General features: G+C 63.1%; 4 protein-coding genes across 5 annotated transcripts; 3 read left to right on the top strand and 1 right to left on the bottom strand.

The window, feature by feature from the left end:
- The first annotated feature begins 91 nt into the window (after positions 1-91).
- On the top strand, positions 92-2,862 carry LOC104057825 (mitochondrial ubiquitin ligase activator of nfkb 1-A). 2 transcript variants are annotated; one of them, XM_054074444.1, is made up of 5 exons: positions 92-219; positions 485-623; positions 864-951; positions 1,030-1,150; positions 1,328-2,858. In XM_054074444.1, exons 2-5 carry the CDS (start codon positions 507-509, stop codon positions 2,022-2,024), a joined length of 1,023 nt encoding a protein of 340 aa, XP_053930419.1. In that variant the 5' UTR covers positions 92-219; positions 485-506; the 3' UTR covers positions 2,025-2,858. The 2 variants fall into 2 exon arrangements, with proteins under 2 accessions (XP_053930419.1, XP_053930420.1); XM_054074445.1 differs by having other exon boundaries at positions 174-283; positions 1,328-2,862.
- Positions 2,863-9,045: 6,183 nt separating this feature from the next.
- On the top strand, positions 9,046-11,986 carry CAMK2N2 (calcium/calmodulin dependent protein kinase II inhibitor 2). The gene is made up of 2 exons (XM_054074803.1): positions 9,046-9,313; positions 11,727-11,986. Exons 1-2 carry the CDS (start codon positions 9,049-9,051, stop codon positions 11,795-11,797), a joined length of 336 nt encoding a protein of 111 aa, XP_053930778.1. The 5' UTR covers positions 9,046-9,048; the 3' UTR covers positions 11,798-11,986.
- A 575-nt stretch (positions 11,987-12,561) lies between these two features.
- EEF1AKMT4 (EEF1A lysine methyltransferase 4) lies at positions 12,562-18,331 on the bottom strand. The gene is made up of 3 exons (XM_054074802.1): positions 18,113-18,331; positions 16,874-17,157; positions 12,562-14,402 (listed from the first exon to the last, which is right to left on the bottom strand). Exons 1-3 carry the CDS (start codon positions 18,282-18,284, stop codon positions 14,103-14,105), a joined length of 756 nt encoding a protein of 251 aa, XP_053930777.1. The 5' UTR covers positions 18,285-18,331; the 3' UTR covers positions 12,562-14,102.
- Positions 18,332-18,366: 35 nt separating this feature from the next.
- Positions 18,367-21,908, top strand: ALG3 (ALG3 alpha-1,3- mannosyltransferase). The gene is made up of 9 exons (XM_054074801.1): positions 18,367-18,558; positions 19,254-19,353; positions 19,451-19,598; positions 19,783-19,943; positions 20,076-20,196; positions 20,511-20,716; positions 20,965-21,042; positions 21,241-21,384; positions 21,489-21,908. Exons 1-9 carry the CDS (start codon positions 18,405-18,407, stop codon positions 21,676-21,678), a joined length of 1,302 nt encoding a protein of 433 aa, XP_053930776.1. The 5' UTR covers positions 18,367-18,404; the 3' UTR covers positions 21,679-21,908.
- Positions 21,909-22,085: the final 177 nt, after the last annotated feature.

Raw genomic sequence — 22,085 nt, 5'->3', positions numbered from 1 at the left:
CGCGGCAACCACGTGCGGGCGCAAGGGCTGCCGGGAGCTGTAGTCCTGCTGGCTGCAGGCGCAAGGGCTGCCGGGAGCTATAGTCCTCCTGCCTGCTGGCACAATTCACGCCGGGGGCTGTAGTTCTGGAGGCCGGGCGCTCTGCCGCCGCACTCCATTTCCCATCAGGCAGCGCGGCAGCGCCGGGGCGCCTCGGGCCTGGGGGGCGGCGGGGCCGGGGTGAGCAGCGGGGCCGTGGGCGCTGGGCCTCGGCCGAGCCTGGGCGCCTCTGCGCGCGGGCCGGGTGAGCCCGGGGCTGCCGGACACCCGCGGTGCTGGGGCGGTTCTGCTCCGCACGGGACCCCAGGCAGGCTCGGCCCTAGGGCGGCAGCGCCCTGGGGACGGGAGCACTGGGATGTGCCTGGTCCGGGAACAGGGACAGTGGGGACATCCCTGCCCTGGGCTGACCCAGCCCCGTCCCGCTGCCAACACACTCCCCTTGCAGGCTGCCACCCGAGCCTGGCACCATGGACGCACCGCCCATCACGCCCGGGGAGCTGCTGTGTCTGGGCTCCAGCCTCGCCGTCTCCTGCCTCTTCTACTACCTGTACAGGAAGAAAGCTAGAATTGTGGCACGCATACAGGTAGCTCAGTCCTTTACGTGCTCTCCCCTGCCCACTGTCCTTTACCTGCTGCCCTACACTGCTGGGCTTGGAGCTTTGATTTGGGCACACCTCACTGATCCAGTCTGCTGCATCCTCTAGAGGTGTCATGATGCCCAGGCAGTCACATCCTGTTACAGATCCCCACAAAGCATCATTTGCCCTCTGTCTGCCAGCCTGTCTCTCCCTGCCCATGTTCACATTCAGCCTCTACTCTTCCAGGAGGCCCCAAAGCTCCAGGTTGATGATGATTTACCAGCACTGGTGTCTGCAGCTGATGGGAGGTGCCTGCCTTATGTTGCCCTGGAAGGTAAGGAGTCCCTGTGTCCCCACAATGGGGATAGGGGCTGGGCTCTTCTTCAGGCGTGATGCATCCCTCGGTCCTTAGGCATAGTGCTGCCAGCCAAGGCTGCGCTGACCAGCCATTACCATGAGGGGCTGCAGGGTGTGATCCAGAAACTGCTTCTAAAAGAGCATCGGCTGATCTGGAACAGCTTGGCCCGGAGCTGGTGAGTGCTGGGAGGGGATGGCAGGGGTGGGTTTGCACTGATGGGTTCAGACCCCCATCCTCTGGGGCCATTTAAGAGGCAGAAAGTGACTTGGTTAAAGGCTTTAGGCCCTACCCTTGTCTCAGTCCCAGGAGCTGAGAGTTGCCCATATCTCAGTGCTGTGACCTCTGTTTGCAGGACCGAGAGCGAGCGAGTGCTCTCTGAGCAGGTCTACACCGTCCCCTTCTTGCTGGCCTCACCAGACACCGACGCAGTGACGCAGGTGAGCGTGGAGAGCCCGCTCCGAGCCATATGCCTGCCGCTGGAGATGGTATATGAGCGGTTCCAGCAGCCAGCCCACGGCTTCCGTGACCTGCTGGGCCAGTACTTGAGCGGGGAGAAGCCCAAGGGCATCCTGGAAACAGAGGAGATGCTGCGGGTGGGGGCTGGGCTGACAGGCATCGGGGAGCTGGCCCTGCACCCCGACGGCTCCTTGCACCTCCAACCACCGGCCCAGGGAGGCGAATATTTCCTGTGCCTGGAGGACTGGCAAACGGTGCTGGCGGAGCTGGAGTCAGCCAGCAGGTTCTGGAAGGGGGTGGCCATGCTATGCGCTGCAGCAGGCCTGGCCGTTCTCCTGCATGCCCTGTGCCGTGCCTACCGCCGCACTCGCCTCAAGCAGCAGCCTGAGGACAAGGAGCCAGACAGCGAGGAGGCTGGAGACGGAGGGCTCGAGGACTCCTGCGTGATCTGCCTGATGAGGCCCCGCGAGTGTGTTCTCTTGGGCTGTGGCCACATCTGCTGCTGTTTCCGCTGCTTCCAGGCCTTGCCTGCCCGCCTCTGCCCCATTTGCCGGGGGCCCATTGACCGCGTGGTGCCCCTCTACCAGGCGTGAGAGCACCTGTGGGGTGGGGGCGGCATGAACTAAGCCAAGCCCAGAGCCTGCAGAAATCTGAGGTCCCTGCATGTGCAGCTGAGTGATTCCTGTTGGGAGGGAAGATCCTGATGTGCCCCCCCCCCATCTTTTTGGGGGGGTTGGGAGAGTTATAGCTTCCTTATCCTCCCTCTGTCTGCCAGAGGGACACCACACCCCACCAAACATGAAGGCTTGGGGGAAGTGTACTCAGTGCCTGAGCCGAGGAGCTGAGTACCAAGCCCCACACTGGGATGTTCCTCTGGCAACCAGCTGGTTGACCATGCCCTTTTCCCAGCCCTGAACCCCCAAAGCCAACTGGGGCTTTTCCCTTGTTTGGCTTTGCCAGTGAGTGGCTTTCTGCGTGGGGAGCGTGGCAAGGGCAAGACCAGGGCTGTCAGGACACAGCTGTCAGGGTGAGGAGACCCGGCCCTGTCTCCTGAGCCACCTCAGTGGCACACCTTGGTGCCACCATTGTCCCCCCACCAAATCTGTGTGCCTACAGCTGCTGCTCAGATGACACAGGGGCACTCAGGGCTGGCAGTGATGAAATATGCCCCTCCACCAGCTGCTCTGCCACCCGAGGAGGGGGGACATTGTCCCTCCATCCCTCTCTGCAGGGTCCCTGCACTCCTTTTGGAGCAGGAGGACAGCCCTGGGGTGCCTCGGAGTCTGCCTGTGCCTCCGGTCCCCACCACCCCCAGCATTCCTGCCTGCCTCCCGGCCAGGACCTAGCGCAGGAGCAGCTTGCAGTGGTGTGTGGAGTGATAAAGCCAAGGAGTAGAGCTCAGCCTCACCTCTTCCTTCGCGCCATGAAGTTGGGCGGATGTGCCAGCAACCAAAGCCCTCCCCTGGGGAAGCCAGCCCTGGTGCACAATCACCAGTGGGTGGTGGGCAGGGGACCCCCTGGCTGGTAGGGCAGCTCCTCAGGATGCAGCCCCAAAGGGGTGGGGGGGAACAGGACTGTTGTCGAGGCAATCATGCTCCTCTGGTCTCCATGGCAACCGCTCCCCTGGACCGCTCCCCATCAGCTCCTGGCTGCAGTTGCCCAGGCAACCCACAGGCTTTTCCGGCTCCTGCCTGCCGCTTTGGGGCACCCAGGATTTGGGATGGGGGTGGGGGGACAGCGCTTTCAGGCCTTTGGCAGACAGCCAGCAGCATTGGGAGGGGGGTGATGTGCCCCCTCCCCAGGACAGCAGCCCCCATTGATGCCAGTTGGGGCTGGGAGCTTGCCTGGGGAAAAGGTGCCCCTGTGGTGTCCCCAGACCTGCAGCTAGCTGTGATGCCCAGGAGCACCCAGTGAAACCTGGGACCCCTGTGTGTTTTAGGGAATGGGGGGTTCCCATTCTCTCCTCCTCCCATCTTTCAGCCCAGCCTCTTCCTCACATCAGCACAGTGACTGCCGTGCTGCAGATGAGCAGTGGGGCCCGGGTCCACCCCCCGGAGCTGGGCATCCCCCCCACAGCAGGAGGGATTTCGGGAAGGAGATAAATACCAGATGGGAGACAGCCGGGCTGCCAGGAACACACTCCCCGCATGCCAAGAGCTGCTGGCACAAGTGGGTGTGTGGGCTGGGGAGGGCGGGGGGTGCCCCTGCTCCCCCAGACTGCTCACCTCATTCCTCATGCAGCCAGCTGGGGATGGGGACAGCTAGAGAGGGACCTGCAGCCACCCTCTCCCCTCTGTCCCCATGGGTGCCCTGTGCTGGAGGCGTGCAGGGAGGTTATCAGCACATATACTGCTCCTGCTACCCTGTGCTGGGGCACAGCCCTGTACTCTATCACCTCCTGTATCAGCCCTGCTACCCCGGGAGGCCACCAGCCCCACAGTGGCCTGGACATGCCGACCCCACCAAGCAGCCCTGCCTGGCACTGCTCTGGGCAGCAGCGTGACTCAACCACTCAGCTTAGCGCCAGTTGAAGCCTCACTGTGCCAAACCACCCGGCACAGGGCCTGCCTGGCCGTGCTGCAGCGCCTGCGCCCTGTGCCGAACCTGCTGTGCTCGCTTCCCAGAGGGATTTTTGGTCCAGAGCCAGACAGCAAGGAGCACACGCTGCCCAGTCTAAACCCACTTCACCTCCCTCCGAGCCGCACAGAGCCCAAAAGGGACCCAGGATGTGCTTCCAGCTGCCCCCCCTCACTCAAATGTCTCTGCAGGTGCCAGCCCGTGCCCATAGCCCTCACCTGTAGCCTCAAGGGCTGCCAGCCCGCTCCTGACTGCCTCATTGTCTGTTGCTGTGGTGACCAGAGATGTGGTGACAGACAAGGATGGAGCCTTCACACCCCAGCAGCGCTGGCCACCCCACCCCCAGAGTTGACCTCCACCACCCTTCTGCTCCCCCCCAATCCAGAGGCAGGGAACCCTCTGTGAAGCTCCTGCCCCAGGCAGTGTGCTGGGAGTGCCCCATCTGCTCAGACACAGCCATGGCTTTGCTGGGACTTCTGCTGTGCCCCAGGCAGCCCTGTGAGGACTGAGAATAGTGCCGTCCCCCTTCTATCTGCCCCAGCTGGACATGCCCCCTCAGGAGCACCCTCTTCCCAAAGCCACACTGTGCACCAAGACAGACAAACTCGTCTTGTTATTGACAACACGCTGGCTGGCCCCAGCTCTCCCACAACAGCTTGAGTCCTTCCTCCCTGAGAAAGGTGCTTGCCCTCCAGGGATGGCTTCTTGGCCTTGTCTTCCCACATCACTGGTTGCAGGGACAGCACAGGGTGAGGAACACACCACTGTCCCATGTTTGCCCACAGCATAGCTGCCAAGTACAGTGCCCATCCCCTGTCCCCCTACATCTCCTCATGATGGTGACAAGGGCTACCACAACCCTCAGCACACATGGCCATCCCCACCACCTGCACTCAGCCTGAGTGCATGTCTCCCTCCCCCAATATGCTGGTGCAAAGCTGCTGCCTGACCACGGCACAGACAGTACCCACAGCAGCATCCCCACCTTAGCTCTGCATCCAAGCACTGGCAGCAATACTGAGGAGGAAGACATTCCTGACCTTGTTGGTGACCTTCACTGTTCCCCCATGCCAGGCTGGGGTGGGTGCTTGGAGACAGCAGCAGTGCTGGCAGCAAGGAGCTGGCACTCAGTGATCTCCCGCAGGCCGGGGCTGCCACCACCGTGGAGCAGAAGTGCCATTTCATGTTTCTTGGCAAGGCTGGAAGCAGCACAGATGGAGGCACCAGAGCTGGCCTCCAGGCACGCCTCTGCAGCCCCCAGCCCCATGGCACCAGCCCTAGTACTCTCAGCCCCTAAGTGACAGAATCCACAGCTCCTGGACCTGCAACAGAGAAAGCCTTGGATCTGGTGGCTGATGCCTCCTTCCTCGTCCAAGCCCCCTGTCATCCAGCTGCTACCCACCAGGCCACCAACCCTGTCCCTGCTGAACCTTGGGACCATGAGGTGTTCCCGCCCAGTCCAACTCTTGCTGCCTGAGGGTCCCTGCAGAGCCTGAGCTGGACATCCCCACCATGAGCTGCTTCTGCACATACAGGGCGTTTCTCCGTCATAAAACCGCTTGAAGCACCAGTCACCACAGGGAAACTCCTCATGTCCATCAAAGAACCCGAGCCAGCACCCGAATCCCCACCAAGGGTAGGGGGCTCAGACGTAGCATCCAGCTGCAGGGCTGGGTCACAGCAGACACCGGTGGGCTCCCAGAGCATCACCTGTGGCCAGGCAATGCAGCGCGACCTCCACCGCCAACCCCAGTGCGGCTGGGAGCCCGGCTGTGTGCCCCTGTTTGGCCCTTCATCCACCCCGGAGGGGTCACGGCTGGCCCCCCACCCTTGCATCACCTGTAAGATGTTCCAGCTTGGGGGCTGCAGCCCAGGTTTAAGCAGCCAGGGTGAAAAGAACTACCTGCTTCTCGCTCCTCCAGCCCCTTTTTCCCACTGGAGCCGGATTTAAGTCGGACAAAAGGCTGCAAGGGAAGCGAGAAAGGAGATTACGTGGCTGCTAAAAGGCGGATAACGAAGGTGGGATGAGAGCCAGGGGAAGCAGTGAGCGCAGCTGGTCTCACTACGGGAGGATGCATCGTGTGCTGGTGGGTGATGAGGGTGGGGTCTCTTCTGCACCCTCCTGCCCACCCACCCACAATTGGGTCACAGGTACCTCCTCTCCCCCTGCCGGGGATGCATAACCATCAGCACCGTTGGGGAGCCAGACACAAGAGATGTCCCAAGGAGATGCAGTGCCCAGAGCCACAGGGCTGCCCTGTCCCACCTACACTCCAGCTGTGCCAGCACAAATCCAGCACTCCTCCTGCTTGGGCTGGACGGAGGGTCCCTCTCACACCCCCAAGCACTAGCCAGCCCCACAGAGCTCCCCCCACCCCATAGACAAGGCAAGCAGCTCCCCTGGGTGCAAGACACTGCACAGATAGGGGTGCAGGTGTGGGTTAAGCAGGGACATTCCCAGGGTGACACCTCTGAAGCCCCTCACTAGTAGCTCACTGGGTTGGAAAGCCTCCTGGAGTGCTGCAGTGGCCCTGCTCACAACCCACACAGCCCATCTGCTCCTTTTCTCACTCACCCCCAGCCCCGCGCGTGCCATGGCCTGCCTGTCCCTGCCCACGGGCAGTGGCACGTGGGCTCGGTGATGAGAAAAGCAGGCCACATCTCAGCGTGGGCCTCTCGCCTATTTTCCCAGGCGCTTTTTGCAGGAGCAGAAGCCATCACATCAGAAAGTTCAAGCTAGTTCCCCAGCAAAGGCAGGAATAATGGCATTGCCTTGCCAGCGGAGAGTGGGCACTGCTGCCCCATCCCACCTATCTCTGCTCTGGGAGGAGACGGCAGGGACCAGTGCTTTGCAGAGCCCAGCACAAAAGGAAAGGCATGGCTGAGCCTTCCCAAAATAGAAATACCTGCCCTTTCGCATGGACCAGCCAGGCTGATTCTCTCCTGCAGCACCTTTCAACAGTATCTCAGGCCTTGGAGATGCTAGCATAGAGATGGACCACAGGGCTGTCTGTAAAACCCCACTCTTGCTCCCTTGAGACACCCAGAGGAAGATTCTCATGGGGCTGGCAAGCACTGCTGCCACACAGGGCTCTGGCTTTGCTGCAACCCAGCGCCCCAGCACAAGCAGTGGGGCCTGCATGCAAGGAAGCAGCAGGAACAGGGCTACCCTGTGTTAGCATGGTCCTCTCTAACTAGCCTGTATTGTCCTCATCATCATTGTTGTCATTATCATCATCCCACCACAGACCAGCCAGGTTCAGAGGCCAGGGCTGTACACACAGCTCAGGCACAGAGCAGCAGCCCGAGACTAAGTTTGAATCACCCTCCTAGCCCCAGGTGGCTGGGATGGGGGTCCCAGGTGAGGCTGCTCATGGACTTGATGACAATTAATGCAATCACTGTCCTAGCAGTGGAAAACGTGGAAGGAAAGGTGTGAGGCAGGGGTTTGCAGAGGGAACACAAATGCAGCTCTGGGGCCACTATCGTAGGTCTCTCCTCACCAAGTCATGGCAGGTCCCCAAGGGGATGGCTCCCTTTCCCGTTATTCACAGAGATCCCCCAGGGAAGGGCCAAACCATGGAGCAAGAGGCATCCCAGGGCACAGCCCATATGTGGCCATGCTCACATGTCCCTGCAGAATGACACCCATATGCCCCCACAGCCCTGCAAGCACACACATACGAGCACGTCTACATGCACATGTGTGTGCAGGGACCCACACATGGGGACCAAGGGGACTGGCAAGGTCTGGGGCAGAACTAGTGTGACTCAAAGAGGGGACCCCAACACCGGGAGGCTGTGGATAGGGGTGCCTGGGTGGGAGTTCAGCAAGAGGCACAAGTTGGGGGCTGAGGGCAACCTGACTGGGGAGACCCGAGGTGGGACCTGGTCTGGGGTGCTCAAGTCTGCTGGACCACAGGAGGCCGGGAGCTGGCCTGGGGGTGCTCAGGGTGGTCTGAGGGACTGGCGCAGGATGTTTGGGATCTGTTTGGCACCACCTCAGCGCACCAGGGGACGGCTGGGCTGCACCTGTCTGACCCTGGGGTCCCTGGTAGTGCCAAGGGTTCCCCACTCCACAGGGGCACACTGTGTTTAGGGGCACCCCGAGCTGGGGCAACCACTCCAGGTTTGGCTGTGCCTGGGGTCTCTGTTCCACAGGGACACCCCAAGTTGGGGGCACCCCAAGCTGGGCTGTACCGGGTGTCCTTGGCAGTGCCAAGGGCTCCCAGCTCTGCAGGGGCATCTGATGTTTAGGGGCACCCCGAATTGGGGCAGCCACTCCAAGCTGGGCTGTGCTGGGGGTCCGTGGCTGTGCCAAGGCCTCCCTGTTCTGCAGGAACAGCCCGAGATGGGGCAGCCACACCAAGCCGGGGCAGCCCCCCCCCAGCCAGGCTGTGCCAGGGTTCCTGGATGTGCCAAGGGCTCCCTATTCCCCAAGGACATCCCATATTTAGGGACACCCCAAGCTAGGCTGTGCTGGCAGTCCCTGTCTATGCTAAGGGCTCCCAGCTCCTCAGGGGTACCTCACATTTAGGGGCACCCCGAGCTGGGGCAGCCACCCTGAGCTGGGCTGTGCTGGGCATCCGTGGCTGTGCCAGGAGCTCCTTGTTCTGCAGAGACACTCCGAGTTGGGGGTCACCCTGGGCTGGGCTGTGCCAGGGGTCCCTGGCAGTGCCTGTTCCATAGGGGCACTCCGAGTTGGGGCAGCCACCCGGAGCCGGGCTGTGCTGGGGTCCTTGTTCCGCAGGGACACCCCATGTTTAGGGACACCCAGGGCTGGGCAGTGCCGGGGTCTCTGTCCCGCAGGGACACCCCACGTTCAGGGACACCCTGCTTTGGGCTGTGCCGGGGTCCCTGTTCCGCAGGGACACCCCACGTTCGGGGACACCCCGAGCTGGGGACACCCCGCCGGGCAGTGCCGGGTCCGGGTTTCCCCCCATCCCCGGTCCCCACGGGGGGTCCCGGTGCCGGTGCCCGCCGTTCCGCGGCGCTCCGGAGCCGCCCCCCGCCGGGGGGGTCCCCGCTCCCCCCGGATGCATGACTTCATCCTTCCGCCCGGGTTTCCTCCCCGCCGCCGCCGCCGCCGCCGCAGACCGGCTCCCGGCTCCCGGCGCGGCTCGGCCCGGCCCCGCCATGTCGCAGGTGCTGCCCTACGGCGAGGACAAGGTGGGCCGCTACGGCGCCGAGCCCGAGGCGGGGGAGCTGCCCTTCAGCTGCCGCCTGCAGGACACCAACGCCTTCTTCGGGGGCAACCAGGGCAAGCGGCCCCCCAAGCTGGGACAGATCGGCCGCGCCAAGAGAGGTACCCCCCGCCCCGGCTCCGCAGCACCCGCGCTGCGGCACCCCCGGCTCTGCCTTGACATCCCAGCGCTGCCCCACAGCATCCCCGGCTCTGCCCCACAGCATCCCCAGCTCTGCCTTGCAGCATCCCCGGTTCCCCGGGATCTGCCCTGACATCCCAGCGCTGCCCCGCGGCATCCCCAGCGCTGCCCCACAGCATCCCCGGCACTCACGGATCTGCCCTTCCATCTCCCGCTCTGCCCTGCAGCATCCCCGGGAGCTCCGGATCTGCATCCCCAGCTCTGCCCCGGGACCCCCGATTCTGCCCCACAGCATCCTCAGCTCTGCCCCAGATCTTCCCTTCCATCCCAGCGCTGCCCCATAGCATCTCCGGGATTCCCAGATCTACCCTTCCAGCCCCAGCTCTGCACCGAGAACCCAAATTCTGACCCGCAGCGTCGCCAGCGCTGCCCCACAGCATCCTCAGGACCCTCGATTGCGCCCTTGCGTCCCCGGCATTCCCGGCACTGGCTCTGGCATCCCCAGCGCCGCCCCACAGCATCCTCAGGAGCCTCGGATCTGCCCTTCCATCCCCAGCTCTGTCCCGGCACCCCCGATCTGTCCCGCAGCACAGCGGGCACTGGCCCCTGCATCCCCAGCGCCGCCCCACAGCATCCTCGGGCCCCTCGATTGTCCCCTTGCATCCCCAGCATCCGCGCCAGCCGCCAGCGCATCCCCGGCGCAGCCTGCCGGCACCATCGGCATCGCCCCACAGCATTCCTGGGACTCCCGGCTCCCTAGCATTGTGTCCGTCCCCCGTCCCCCAGTTCTGCCCCCCAGTATCCCCAGCACTGGCCTCGGGATCCTCAGAGCCTCCAGCTCTGCCCCCCGGCACCCCCGGCACTGCCCCCCGGCACCCCCCCGGTACCCCCGGCTCTGCACTGTGCCCGGCGCTGCCCCAGAGCGACAGGCTCCCCTGTCCCAGCTCCAAACACCAGCACCGCTTCCCCAGCGCTGCCCCCAGCCTGGGGCTGCCTCAGGGGCGATCCTCAAGCATCCCTGGGGCTGCCCCCCGGCACCTTTGCAAGTGCCCCCGGAACCCCTTCAGAGCTGCTCCCCACATCCCCTTGGACTGTCCCCCCTTCATTCCTATAAGCAAGCCCCCCAGCCTCATAAACCTCTCTCCCTCCACATTTCTGCCTGCCGCAGAGACCCTCAGCAGCAGCCACCGGCGATGCTGATCAACAAACACCCCCTCTCCCTGTTTACTGTCCCCCCAGCACTCCATGAATCTTTGTGCCTCTCTGCCCTCCTGGTTTTATTGCTTTCCCCAGGGACCCCATCAGCAGTTCCCCTTGCCTCCATCAGGACCCAAATAAATGCCCTCCCCCTTCCCCTGCACCTCAATCTGTCACCATCAATCCTCTCTGGTACCTTGGGGTCCCCTGAGAATGGCCCCTGCCTTCCCTGCAGCCCCCACCCCACCTCCTTGGGGGACCCTCATAGGCAAACCCCCCTCCTTCAGCTGCAGGGGCAAAAGGAGGGGGACGACAGAGCTCCCCAACCCCCAAATGCACCCCAGTCTAGAGGGGGGATGAGCCGCTGCCTGTTCTGTCTGCCCCCTCTTTGCAGTGGGTCTGGCAGAGACCCCCTGGGGGTGATGGGGGGGTCTGGCTGCTCCCCCGGTGATGCTGATGATGGGGGATCTGGCCAGTTCACCTCCAGGGTGGTGTGAAGGGGTAGCTGAGCACCCCAGTAGCGGTGTTGGGGGAAGGTATCTGTCCACCACCCCTGAGAGTGATGGGGGGGATCTGCCCAGCCAGTGATGTTGATGTTTTGGGGGTGTCTGTTTAGTCCCCCTGATGGTAATGCTGGTGGGGTCTGCCCAGCCTCCCAGCAATGGTGCTGACGGGGGAGGGGGGATATGTCCAGCCCCACCATGGGGATGCTGATGGTGGGGGGTCATGCAGCCTGCTCTGGTGGCGGGGGCCTGTCCGGCTCCCCTGATGGCAATGCTGATGGTGAGGAGGGGGGTGCCTTGCGCAGCGGGTGATGCTGATGGGGGTCTGGCTGCCACCCCCGCGGAGCTGGCGGTGCTCCCCCCGCTGGGTCATTACCCATTCCAGTCCTGTTGCTCTCATCAGCAGCTGCCGCAGAGAGGAAGGGGGGGTCCTTCCTAGTCTTTCCTGCCCCCCCTTCCCAAACCACCCATCCAGAGGCTGTCAGCGGGCTGCGGGGGGGGATGCTGCCTTACCCAAGCCACATGGGGGAAGGCGACCCCTCCATCGCACCCAGCTGTGCCCCCCAGCATCTTGGGGTGGGGGGGCACAGCTGGGGCCCTCCTGGGGTGAGGAGTGGGGCGAGAGCCGGGAGGGGGATGGCAGAGGCTGGGCACGCGTCCCCTCACCCACGCGTCCCCCCGCCTGTCCCCGCAGTGGTGATCGAGGATGACCGGATAGACGAGGTGCTCAAGGGCATGACGGAGAAGTCGCCGCCGGGGGTGTAAGCCGGGACCCTCCGCCAGGACCCGCAGGCCGTGCCCTGCTCCCAGCCTGCCCGGCCCTGCATGCTGGCTGGACCGCGACACGGAGGGGGACGCCGTGCCCGCGCCCCCCATCCCGGCCCTGGGGGGGCCCCGCGGCCACCACCCCCCCCCGAGCCATGCACTTTACCCCTCCGCCCCCCCCCGGGGCTGGGCTGGGGGCACAGCCCGCCGAGCCCCCCACCCTGGGCAAAGATCCCCTCCCCGGGGGGGCGGGGCACAGACCCCCCCCGCTCCGCCGCAGGTGTCCCCCATCCTCCTTGGCGGGGGGGGGTCCCCCCGAATCCCGGGGCGAGTGGGGGGAGCGCTGCTGTCCAGAGACATTTTTTGCTCCATCATTTTTTGCATGAGCTTGGTGGCCCAGGCGCCCGGTCCTGGGGCCGAGGGTCAGCCCCACCACTCCGGCACGCTTCTTTTTAAACAGAAACTCCTCATATTTGTATTTTTATATCCGAATCTTTGTTAAAATCGATCTGCTGACGTTGAGATGTTGAAGCAACCGCATCGGGAAAACAAACAAACAAACAAACAAACAAAGAAAAAAGGTTCATATTTTTTTCCATAAGAAAAAAAAAGACAAAAAAAGAAGAAAAAACCGAGAGGGGGAAATAAAAAAAGGGGGGTGAGAAAGATGGAGGGAGCGTCAAGAGAGCTGAAGATGTGAGAAGGGGACCAGGGACCCCCAGCCCAGCCACCACCACCGGCAGCGGGACCGGTCGGAGGGTTTGGCAGCACCATCGGCCACCGTCGTCCCCTCGCAGCAGCGCCGAGGCCAGAGCCCTTCCCTTCGGGGTGGCTGTGGGTGCTGGGGGGGTCCCGGCGCTGCCCCTCGCTTGAGGGCCGTGGAGGGGAGCAGGGAGGGCGAGGACTGGCCTGAGTCGTTGTTTTTAATTTTGTACTTTAATTTAATTTTATTTTTTAAGAAGCTTCTCGGGGGGGTCTGATGTGCATGAGAAACTCGTCATCTTTTTCAATAACCTACGAGTGGCATTTATGGAGACAACGACGCAAAAAAAAAAAAAAAACCCACAACAAAAACACCAAACAAAACTCAGAAAAAAAAAAAACCACAAAAAAAAGGAAAAAAAGTATACTTGTGTCATGATGTTCTACGAATGATCCATTGTAAATTTAAATGCCATTTTTCACTGTACTGGTGAACAAAATGCAGTGAATAAAATACATTCATGTACCAAGGCGAGGCCAGCAGCTGCTGCTCCTTTCTGTCCCTCCCAGGCACCAGCTGCTTTTCGGGGTGCCTGCGGGATGGGGTGGCATGGGGTGGGGGGAGGCTGACCCCAGAGTCCTTTGCTGGCTCCCGGCACAGAGGGAGCCACCAGCTGACCCAGTTACGCCTTTTGCCAGAAATAGCAGCCCAGTGGCTCGCGCCTTCCGGTGTGTTACTGCCGACTCTCTGAGGAAGGGTCCTCTCCATGTCCCCCTGGTGTTGCCCACCCTGGGGGAGTTCGGTGCCCAGACAGCCCCTGGGGACACCCCTGGTGGCACCTGCACACCCGCTGCAGCTGCCGTGCCAGCAGCCGTGCACAGGCAGCCCTGTTGGCACACGGTGGCACGCCTGTCACCCGCCCCAGAACACGCATGTCACCCCACTGCCAGCTCTAGGCACGGGCAGACACGGGTCAGGCGTTGTGCGGCACACCGGGGTTGTAACCGTGGCCAGGAGTGAGGACAGCGGGGACAGGGGCAGATGTACCACTGTGCCTGCACACGTGCCCCACAGTGCCCCCAGCCCCACGCTGGCACGTCCCAGCCTAGACCCCCTGCCACCCATCCAGGGGTGACCAAGGACACAGTGCCCTTGTGCACCCCCATGGCCGAGAAGGCTGCTCTGGGGGTCCCAATGCAGGGTGGGGGGCAGCGGGCACCCCCGATCCTGCCCCCAGTCTGGCTGCTCGCTGCCTGTGCCATGGGAGGGGGGAACAACAGACACGGGCAGGGAGCTGCTCCCCACAAGATGGATGGGTGGAATTAAACCCGATTTGGTTTCATTACCGGCTGCAAAGCCCAGAGCCCTGGCTGCGCTCCAGCCAGGCGAGGGAAGGGCTGGGGGGAGCTGGCACAGCATCTCCCGCTCCCTGGAGTGTCCCACTGCCCCTCAGGAGGTGGCCAAGCCCGCCTGGCTTTTCTCCCATTCCTCACATCACTGGGCACCTTGGGGGACACACACTAGTTCCGTGTCCCCCCACCCGTGAGGGGGAAGCAGCTTAAGGCTTTATAGGGTGGGGGGAGCCCAGGGAAGCCCCCCGGGTCACAGCTGGATGGCAAGAAGATAGTCCTCGTCGTCTGGGGGAGCAGGGGGCAGCGGCGGGGCGGGGGGCGCGGGGTGCTGGTGCAGCCGGCGCCCCAGGGCCAGGTCAGAGGGGTCCAGGGGCTGCCCCTTGCGCATGACGTAGAGGAAGTAGTGGAAGGCACCGGCGTCCCCATCCCCGCAGGCAGCGTGTCGCAGGGACCAGCCAAAGGCCTCCTGGGCATAGTGGGGCTTGCGGAAGTGGGGCTGGGCGAAGGTAATGGAGATGAAGCAGCCCCCTGGGCGCAGCACCCGGCTCACCTGCAGCAGGAGAACCCCCAGGACACAAGGGACACACAGTGAGGCTCACCCCCTTTGGCAGGGACGGCCCCTTCTCGAGAGACACCATCTGCCAAACGTCCTCCCCAGCCTCACCCCCCCAAACCTCCTGTCCTAACTTTGCCCCCCGCCATTTCTGGCATGTCCCCAGACCACCCACAACCCCGTGGCAACGGGGAACGAAGGTCCCCACGCACAACCTCTCCTTGCACCCAAAACTCTTCCCCCCATCCACTGCAGACGGCATGGGGATTCAATCCTGGCGCAGGGAAAAGCTTCCCCCTCCTGGGCATTTGCCCCCCCGCTACAGCAGCGCAGGACCCCCATCGCACCCACCCCTCCCCAGGGCACCCAGTGCCACCTCCCTGCCAACACCCAGCATCCAAAGTCGCGGGGGGAGAAGGTTGGATTGGAAAGGACTCGACCCTTTTAATCACCATTTTCTCCCTGCTGGAACTAAGCCCCCGCTAACAGGATGGAAAAGAACATCAATTTTCTTGCTTGGCTTTATCCAATGTCAAAAGGCTTTTACGGCCAGCGCTCGCGTGCTCGGCATGCAAAGGTAGCGCCCGGGGCGGGTGGGCAGGCAGCCAGCCCCCCAGCTGCCCCCCGCGCCAGCACCCTGCCCCAGGCAGGGACACCCCCAGAACTCCCCAACAAGGGCTGAGCACCACTGCGGCAGGGGAGAGGGCTGCGGCCGAGGGGGGGTCCTGAGCTCTGGTTTAATCCTGCCAGGAAGATCCATGGCTCAGCACTGGCTGGGGCCAGGGACGGAGAGAGAGAGAGGACCGCCTGTGCGTCCCCTGCTATGTTGCGGTGGGGGCTTTTGAACCAATCCTTTATGGGTTTGGGCAGGAAAAGGAGATGGCAGGTCCCTGCGTTCCCGGGCACCCAGCTCAGCAGCCCTCCTGCAAAGTGCCGGATGAATCCATCCTGGAAAGACCCCATGGTTTCACAACTGAAAGGCATGGGGGAGGATCCTGGGGTTAGGGGCAGTGAGGGATCTCCGTATCAAGCAGAGCGAGAGGCATCCCGCATCCCATCCCTCCTTAATAGAACACTGACAGCCGTTGCTTAGAGACGGGCGCAGGAAACCTTTCCATCCGCTGGCAGGCGCTGGGGGGAGCGGGGGGGGGGCAGCTGCTCCCCACTCTGGCACTGACCCATCACCCCTGGATCACCAGGACAGGGCTGTCCCTGGGGCATCCCCACAGCTGGCGTGAATTTTGAGGTCCTCACGTTTCCCCAGGGAGAGCAGGACAGAGGCTGTGAAACCCCTGCCCCCCCCCATGAGAAGGGGGGTGCCAGCCCCAAGTGCACCCGCACAGGGGAACTGGCAAAGCAGCAAGCGGGTGGGAACACCCTGTGAATCCCCCAGGGATGAGGACAGCAGGGACTGACTGTGGGCAGAGGCTGGTGCCCAGCGATGCTGGGGGAGGGCAGGGATTGAGCGGGGGATTAAGAAGGGAAAAAAAAAAAGGGAAAAAAAAAAAAAAAAAAAAAGAACTAAATCCTCACGGTTTGGCCAAATGACAAGGACAGGCAGCAGTGTTGGCAGGGAGCGTAGGGATGGTGAGGACAGCCCTGCTACCTACAGCGTCTGGGATACCCTTCCCTCCCAGGCTCGGGATGGGGGGCAAAGCTCAGGAGGGCACAAAAGGATGGGGGCTAGGGGGGGGAAGTAGCCATGAGCACCCTCCCAGCACCTCCGTCTGCACCCTGCTGGGCAGGTGCAGCAATTAATTATCCTCACAGTTATTTCCCTCGGGAAGGGGGGGCTGCCAGGACCCACACCTCCATGACGGGGTGGGTTCAATCTGGTCCCAGCCTCCTGCTGCCAATTAATCAGGGCCTGGAGGCATCACCCGTCCCTGTGGCAACGCCACAGCCCTGTCAATGCTGACGGAGGTTGCCATGGCAACGCCGGACCAGACGATGGGGACCCCAGCTAATGAGATCGAAACTGGGATGGGAGGGGGTGGTGAGAGTCCGTCACAGCCCCACGGTCATCACCATACTCTGGGCTGGCTGGCAGGGCCACCTCAGTGTGTCCCCCAGGTCCCCTCTGGGCACCCTCAGGTTCCCCTACAGCCACGCAGACCAGGGTGGGGTCCATTTTTACTGCCACCCTTTTGTCTTTAGGGTGTAAATAAGGGGGCGGTCACCCAGCTCCCCAGCAGGACCCAGGGTCCCCAGAGATGCATCTTGCTCCATCCACCTCGCTGGGCAGAAGGCACTGTGGGGAAATGGGGAGGCTATCCCAGCCCCAAGGGTGCTCAGAGCCCCCCGGTGCTCCTTTTCAGGGTGGCAGAGAGAGAAGCACCGGTCAGGGGTGGGAAAAGCCACTGGCTGGGCCATCCTGAGGGAAGCAGGGTGGCAAGGGGACATTCTGCACCTCCACCCACCTCAAACTGGGGTAGGGCCACCCTCTGCCCCTCGCCACCTCCCCGTACCTCTGCCAGCACTCGATGCATCGCGGCAGCTGCCTGGGGCGAGACATCCCAGGGATCAGTCTCCTCCACCATCAGCACGTCGAGGGTGCCCTTCTCCAGTACGACATCGAAGGTGGCATCAGGGAAGGCGAGGGCGCGGATATCCATGACAGCCCAGTGCAGGCCGGGGCAGTGGGCATAGCGGGCGCGCATGGCCGCGATGCAGGCGGGTGAGAAGTCGATGCTGGTGACGTCGGTGTAGCCCCGCTCGTGCAGGTCGTGGCTCAGGGCGCTGTTGCCACAGCCTGCGTGGGGGCACGGCTCAGCCGGGGGCTCAGGGTGCCCACAGGGGCTGCCAGCACCCCTGCCCACTTCCCTCAGACCCAAGGAAGGGTGCAGATAGGCTAGGGCAGGGAAAGAGGGAGCACCAGCCTCGCCACTAATTAATGAGTGCTTGGGTAATTTTAATTATTCCCCTTCCTGCAAGGTGGGTGCTTTGGGCTCCTGGACCTGTGAGGTGAGAGCAGCCCCTGCACATTGGATCCCTTCACCCCAGGGTGGGATGCAGGGCAGCCGCAGGGATGCTGGAGGCAGGGAAGAGGCAGGGGACCTCCTCCAGTCCCACCTCTCCGCCCCCTCCCCAGTGCTGTGGGACAAAAGCCTATGGGGGACAAGGGACAGCAACGAGGGCAGCACAGCATCTGGAAGCACGGATAGAGGGGTGGGCAAAGTGATGCAGAGGTGGACACAGGGACAGAGGGGTGGACGGATGGACAGAGGGACAGACAGGGATGGAAGGGGGGCAAAAAGGGGCAGACGGAGGGACAGAGGGGTGGACGGAGAGACAGAATAATGGAGAGGTGGACAGAAAGACAGACAGAAGGACGAGGAGTGGACAAAGGGATGGACCGATGGAGGGAGGGAGTGATGGAGGGGTGTCTGGCTCAGCCGCTCCACGGGGGGGCTGACGGGGGGGATACCGGGGCGGGGGGGAGGAGAGGATTTGGGGGCTGTTAAGCGCAGCTGGCGGCGGCTGATCCGATAACAGGATCTGTGATTACACCCGCCTAATCCCGGCGCGGGAGGGCGGGGGATCAACCCGCAGGTGGGATTACCGGGCGGTGACACCGGCAGCCGCAGCCGGTACCGGCCCGGTGCGGCACCGCCCCCTCGCGGCCGGCACCGGCGCATCCACTGGCGGGACCGCTCGCCCCGCTCGCCCGCCCGCTCCCTCCCCCCGGGCTCTCACCGAGCTCGTACCGAGCACGAGGATGCGGTCCCCGGGGCGCAGCTCGGGTTCCAGCTGCGGGAGGAACCGCGAGAGCCCCCCCAGCCACTCGCGGGGCTCGGCGCCCTCCTGCCGGTATCGCGCGTCCCAGAAGCGGCGCTGCCGGTACCGGGCGCTGCCGGGGGCCGCGCGCCGCCTCTCCATGCCGGGCGGGGTGGGGGGGAACCCTCCGGGCGCCACGTGCTGCGCGCCGCCCCCACGTGCGGCTTCCGGTCGCGGCGGGTGCGGCGCCCTAAGCACTCCGGGCGGGAACGCGCGGCGGCCATGGCGGCGGGGCGGGCGGCGGCGGCGGCGCTGCGGCGGGCATGGCGGGGGCGGCGATCCGCGCTGCTGGAGCCCAGCTACACCCCGCTGGTGGCGGCCTGCCTCTGCCTGGCCGAGGGCGGTGTCAACCTCTGGGTCATCCGCAGGGTCCCCTGTGAGTGCGGGGTCTGGGGGGGTCGGGCAGTGGCAGCTCCTCCTGGGACGGGGCAGGGGAGGGCCCTCTCGGGCACTGACAGCTCGTCCCGGGTTCGGGGGGCAGGAAAGGGTCCCTTCTAGGCAGTGACAGCTCGTCCTGGGGGCATGGAAGGGTCTTTTCCGGGCAGTGACAGTTCGTCCTGGAGGGGAGAGAGGATTTTTCCCGATGAGGGTGGTGAGGCACTGGCATAGGTTGTCCAGAGAAGTTGGGGATGTCCCCTCCCTGGAAGTGTTCAAGGCCAGGCTGGATGAGGCTCTGAGCAGCCTTGGCTGGTGGAAGGTGTCCCTGCCCATGTCAGGGGGTTGGAACTGGGTGGGCTTTAAGGTTCCTTCCAACCCAAACCACTCTATGATCCCCTCTGGACAGTGACAGCTCGTCCCAGGGCTGGGCAGTACTGGGGGGCTTCCCTGGATCTAGGGGAGACAGACAGGGCCAGTGAACCTGCTGGCAGGGTGACAAGGCTGCCACTGACAGCATCCCCGAGGGGATGGCGGGTGGCAGTAGGAGCTAGGAGCCCTGGATAGGTCCATGGGGTCCGGAACCATGGCTGATAGCAAGGCTGGTGGGTGCAGAGCTGCGCCATGGGGTCTGGAGGAGGGGGAGACCTCCCTGCAGTGCCCTCCATCCTGTCTGACCCTTGGCCGTTCCCGCAGACACCGAGATCGACTGGAAGGCGTACATGCAGGAGGTGGAGGGCTTTGCCAACGGGACCCTCGACTACACCCAGCTGAAGGGTGACACAGGGCCGCTGGTGTGAGTGACAGGGATGGCCGAACACCCCATGAGTGGGGGCTCCCGGGGATCCCAGGGGGGCAGCAGGGTGCAGCCCCTCACTCCTGTCTCTCACCAGCTATCCTGCTGGCTTTGTCTACATCTTCCTGGGCCTGTACTACGCCACGAGCCGCGGCACTGACATCCGCCTGGCCCAGTACCTCTTTGCTGGCCTCTACCTCCTCAACCTCCTCCTCGTCTTCCGCATCTACTGCCGAACCAACAAGGTAGTCTGGAGCCAGGGGAGCTTGCCTAGTGCCTCAGGACCTCTCCTGCTCTATTCAGCCCTCACCCAGCCGAAATGGGCTGGGCAGGAGGACAGGGTTGGGGGCTGAGGCTTGGAGGGGCTCTGTGGCAGCACAGGGTCCAGGACAGGCTGCTCACTGCCCTTATGTCTCTGTTCCCTGCTAGGTCCCCCCATACGTTTTCTTCTTCATGTGCTGTGCTTCCTATCGCATCCACTCCATCTTTGTCCTGCGTCTCTTCAATGACCCCGTCGCCATGGCCATCCTCTTCCTTGCCATCAACTTCTTCCTGGAGGAGCGCTGGTCCTGGGGCTGCCTCCTCTTCAGGTGAGGGTCTGGGGGCAGGGCACAGGCTGCTCTCTGTGGCATGCTGTGTACGAGAGTGAGCTCAGCCCCTGAGAGGAGGCTGCCTAGGCACTCGTGTTGGGTGCCGCAGTAGTAATGCGGTTTCTCCCTCAGCCTGGCTGTGTCCGTGAAGATGAATATCCTGCTCTTCGCACCTGGACTTCTCTTCCTCCTCCTCCAGAGATTTGGTCTCCTGGGGTGTATCCCCAAGCTCTGCATCTGTGCCCTGCTCCAGGTGGGTCCCTGCTCACATCAGCTGCTGGAGCAGGCTGGCAGCCCCATCGGTAGTGAGCTGCTGTGCCTGCATTGCAGCATCCTGCCTGGCTCTCCTGGAGGCTGGAGGTCTCCGGGTCGGTATACAGTAGCACCAGCATCTGAATTGGCCCCACACAGCAAGCTGGACATGGATAAATCATCTAATTCACAGCGCTTCCATCTTTGGCTGACTATGCCCATTGCCCCACGTGGTGCTGACGTTCTTGGGAGGTGCCAGGGGTGGTGGAGACTTGGCTTATGGCTGCTGCGAGGGTGCTGGTATGTCTCTGGCAGGTGGTTCTGGGGCTGCCCTTCCTGCTGGTGAACCCTGTGGGGTACCTGACCCGTTCCTTCGACCTGGGCCGCCAGTTCCAGTTCAAATGGACAGTGAACTGGCGCTTCCTCCCAGAAGAGGTTTTCCTGGATCGGGCTTTCCACACCACACTGCTCCTGGCTCACCTGGCTGGCCTGGGGCTCTTCGCACAGCACCGGTGGCACAGGTGAGACCCGAGATTCTCCACAGGTTCTGCTCCCAGTCAGCCAATCCCCATCAACACCCATGATGCAGGATACGCGTCTGTAACCGCCCTGGTGTCACTATGCTGTGATTCTGGGGTTGCAAGCAGGAGTAGGGGCAAGTTACTGTTCCATTTTGGAGAACGCGTGCCCAGGCATGGTGGTTCCCAGGGAAAGGTCAGAATGGGAAAGACTTCAGCAGCTGAGATTGACATTTGTTCTTCCTCCTCAGGTCCAAGGAGAGCATCCTGGCTCTGCTGAAGGATCCTGCTGAAAGGAAAGACCCACCCACTCCCTTGACTGTCAACAATATCCTTTGGCAGGGTGGGCTGCGAGGAGATGGGGAGAAGGCAGGGCAGACCTTGGGTTTGACATTTGCAGACTCACGGTCCTGCTGTGCTGTCAGAACCAGCCCGTCCTAGGCAAAGATCTCTGCTGTGTGGCCGGGGAGCTGCGGCAGGATCACACCTCCAGCCTCCTGTGTTTGAACCCTTAATGCTAGCGCACAGATTGTCTTTGTCCTCTTCTCTTCCAACCTCCTGGGTGTTTGCTGCAGCCGCTCCTTGCATTACCAGTTCTACGTCTGGTATTTCCACACGCTGCCCTACTTACTCTGGTGCACCCCTACCGCCAAGCTCGCCCACATGCCCAAGTATGTGCTGCCGGGGGGGGGGGGCACCCGTCCACTGGGGGTCTGGGAGCAAGGGTGGTTGGTGCGTCCCCCATCATACTGACTCCCAGCTTTGCTCCCCACAGGGTGCTGCTCCTGGGTGTAATCGAGCTTTGCTGGAACACCTACCCCTCCACTGTCTGCAGCTCCCTCTCCCTTCACATCTGCCATGGACTGATCCTGCTCCAGCTCTGGTACGGCACAGCCCCTCCGTCAGCACTGCACACCCCTCCGCGGAGCAGGAGGCCTGCAACCATCTCCAAGAAGGCCCAGTGAAAGTATGGCTGGCTGGACGATGGGAACTAGCTACTGGGACTGACCGTTCTGCCTGCTCTTTCCCCACCTGGCTCCCAGCTGCCCCTGGCCATCCCAGGAGGGCCTCAAGCCCTGGAACTGTGCAAAGCGGGGCAGCGTGGGGACCCCTGACAGGCAGGACTTCCCCAATAAAGGGGGCTTTATGTGCCCTTCCCCGGCCGCAGAGTCCTCGTGCTGTGTGCAGTGCCTCGGCCTGCCCCACCTGCAGCAGGAAGCTGCTGGGGCTGTGGGAGCTCCATTCCCAGCCCATGGCAGGGGAGCAGCCTCTGGGTTAAGGTTAAGAGAGGATCTGCAAAACCGCTTTGCCTCAATCTTTGAATCACCTTGATGCAGCCCAGGGATCCCTCAGGCATGGCTTTTCCTAATGC

The sequence above is a fragment of the Cuculus canorus genome, chromosome 9 (assembly GCF_017976375.1).
Source record: "Cuculus canorus isolate bCucCan1 chromosome 9, bCucCan1.pri, whole genome shotgun sequence".
Taxonomy (NCBI): Eukaryota; Metazoa; Chordata; class Aves; order Cuculiformes; family Cuculidae; genus Cuculus; species Cuculus canorus.
The sequence above is the reverse complement of the archived record's forward strand: the minus strand, read 5'-3'. Positions and strand labels throughout refer to the sequence as shown.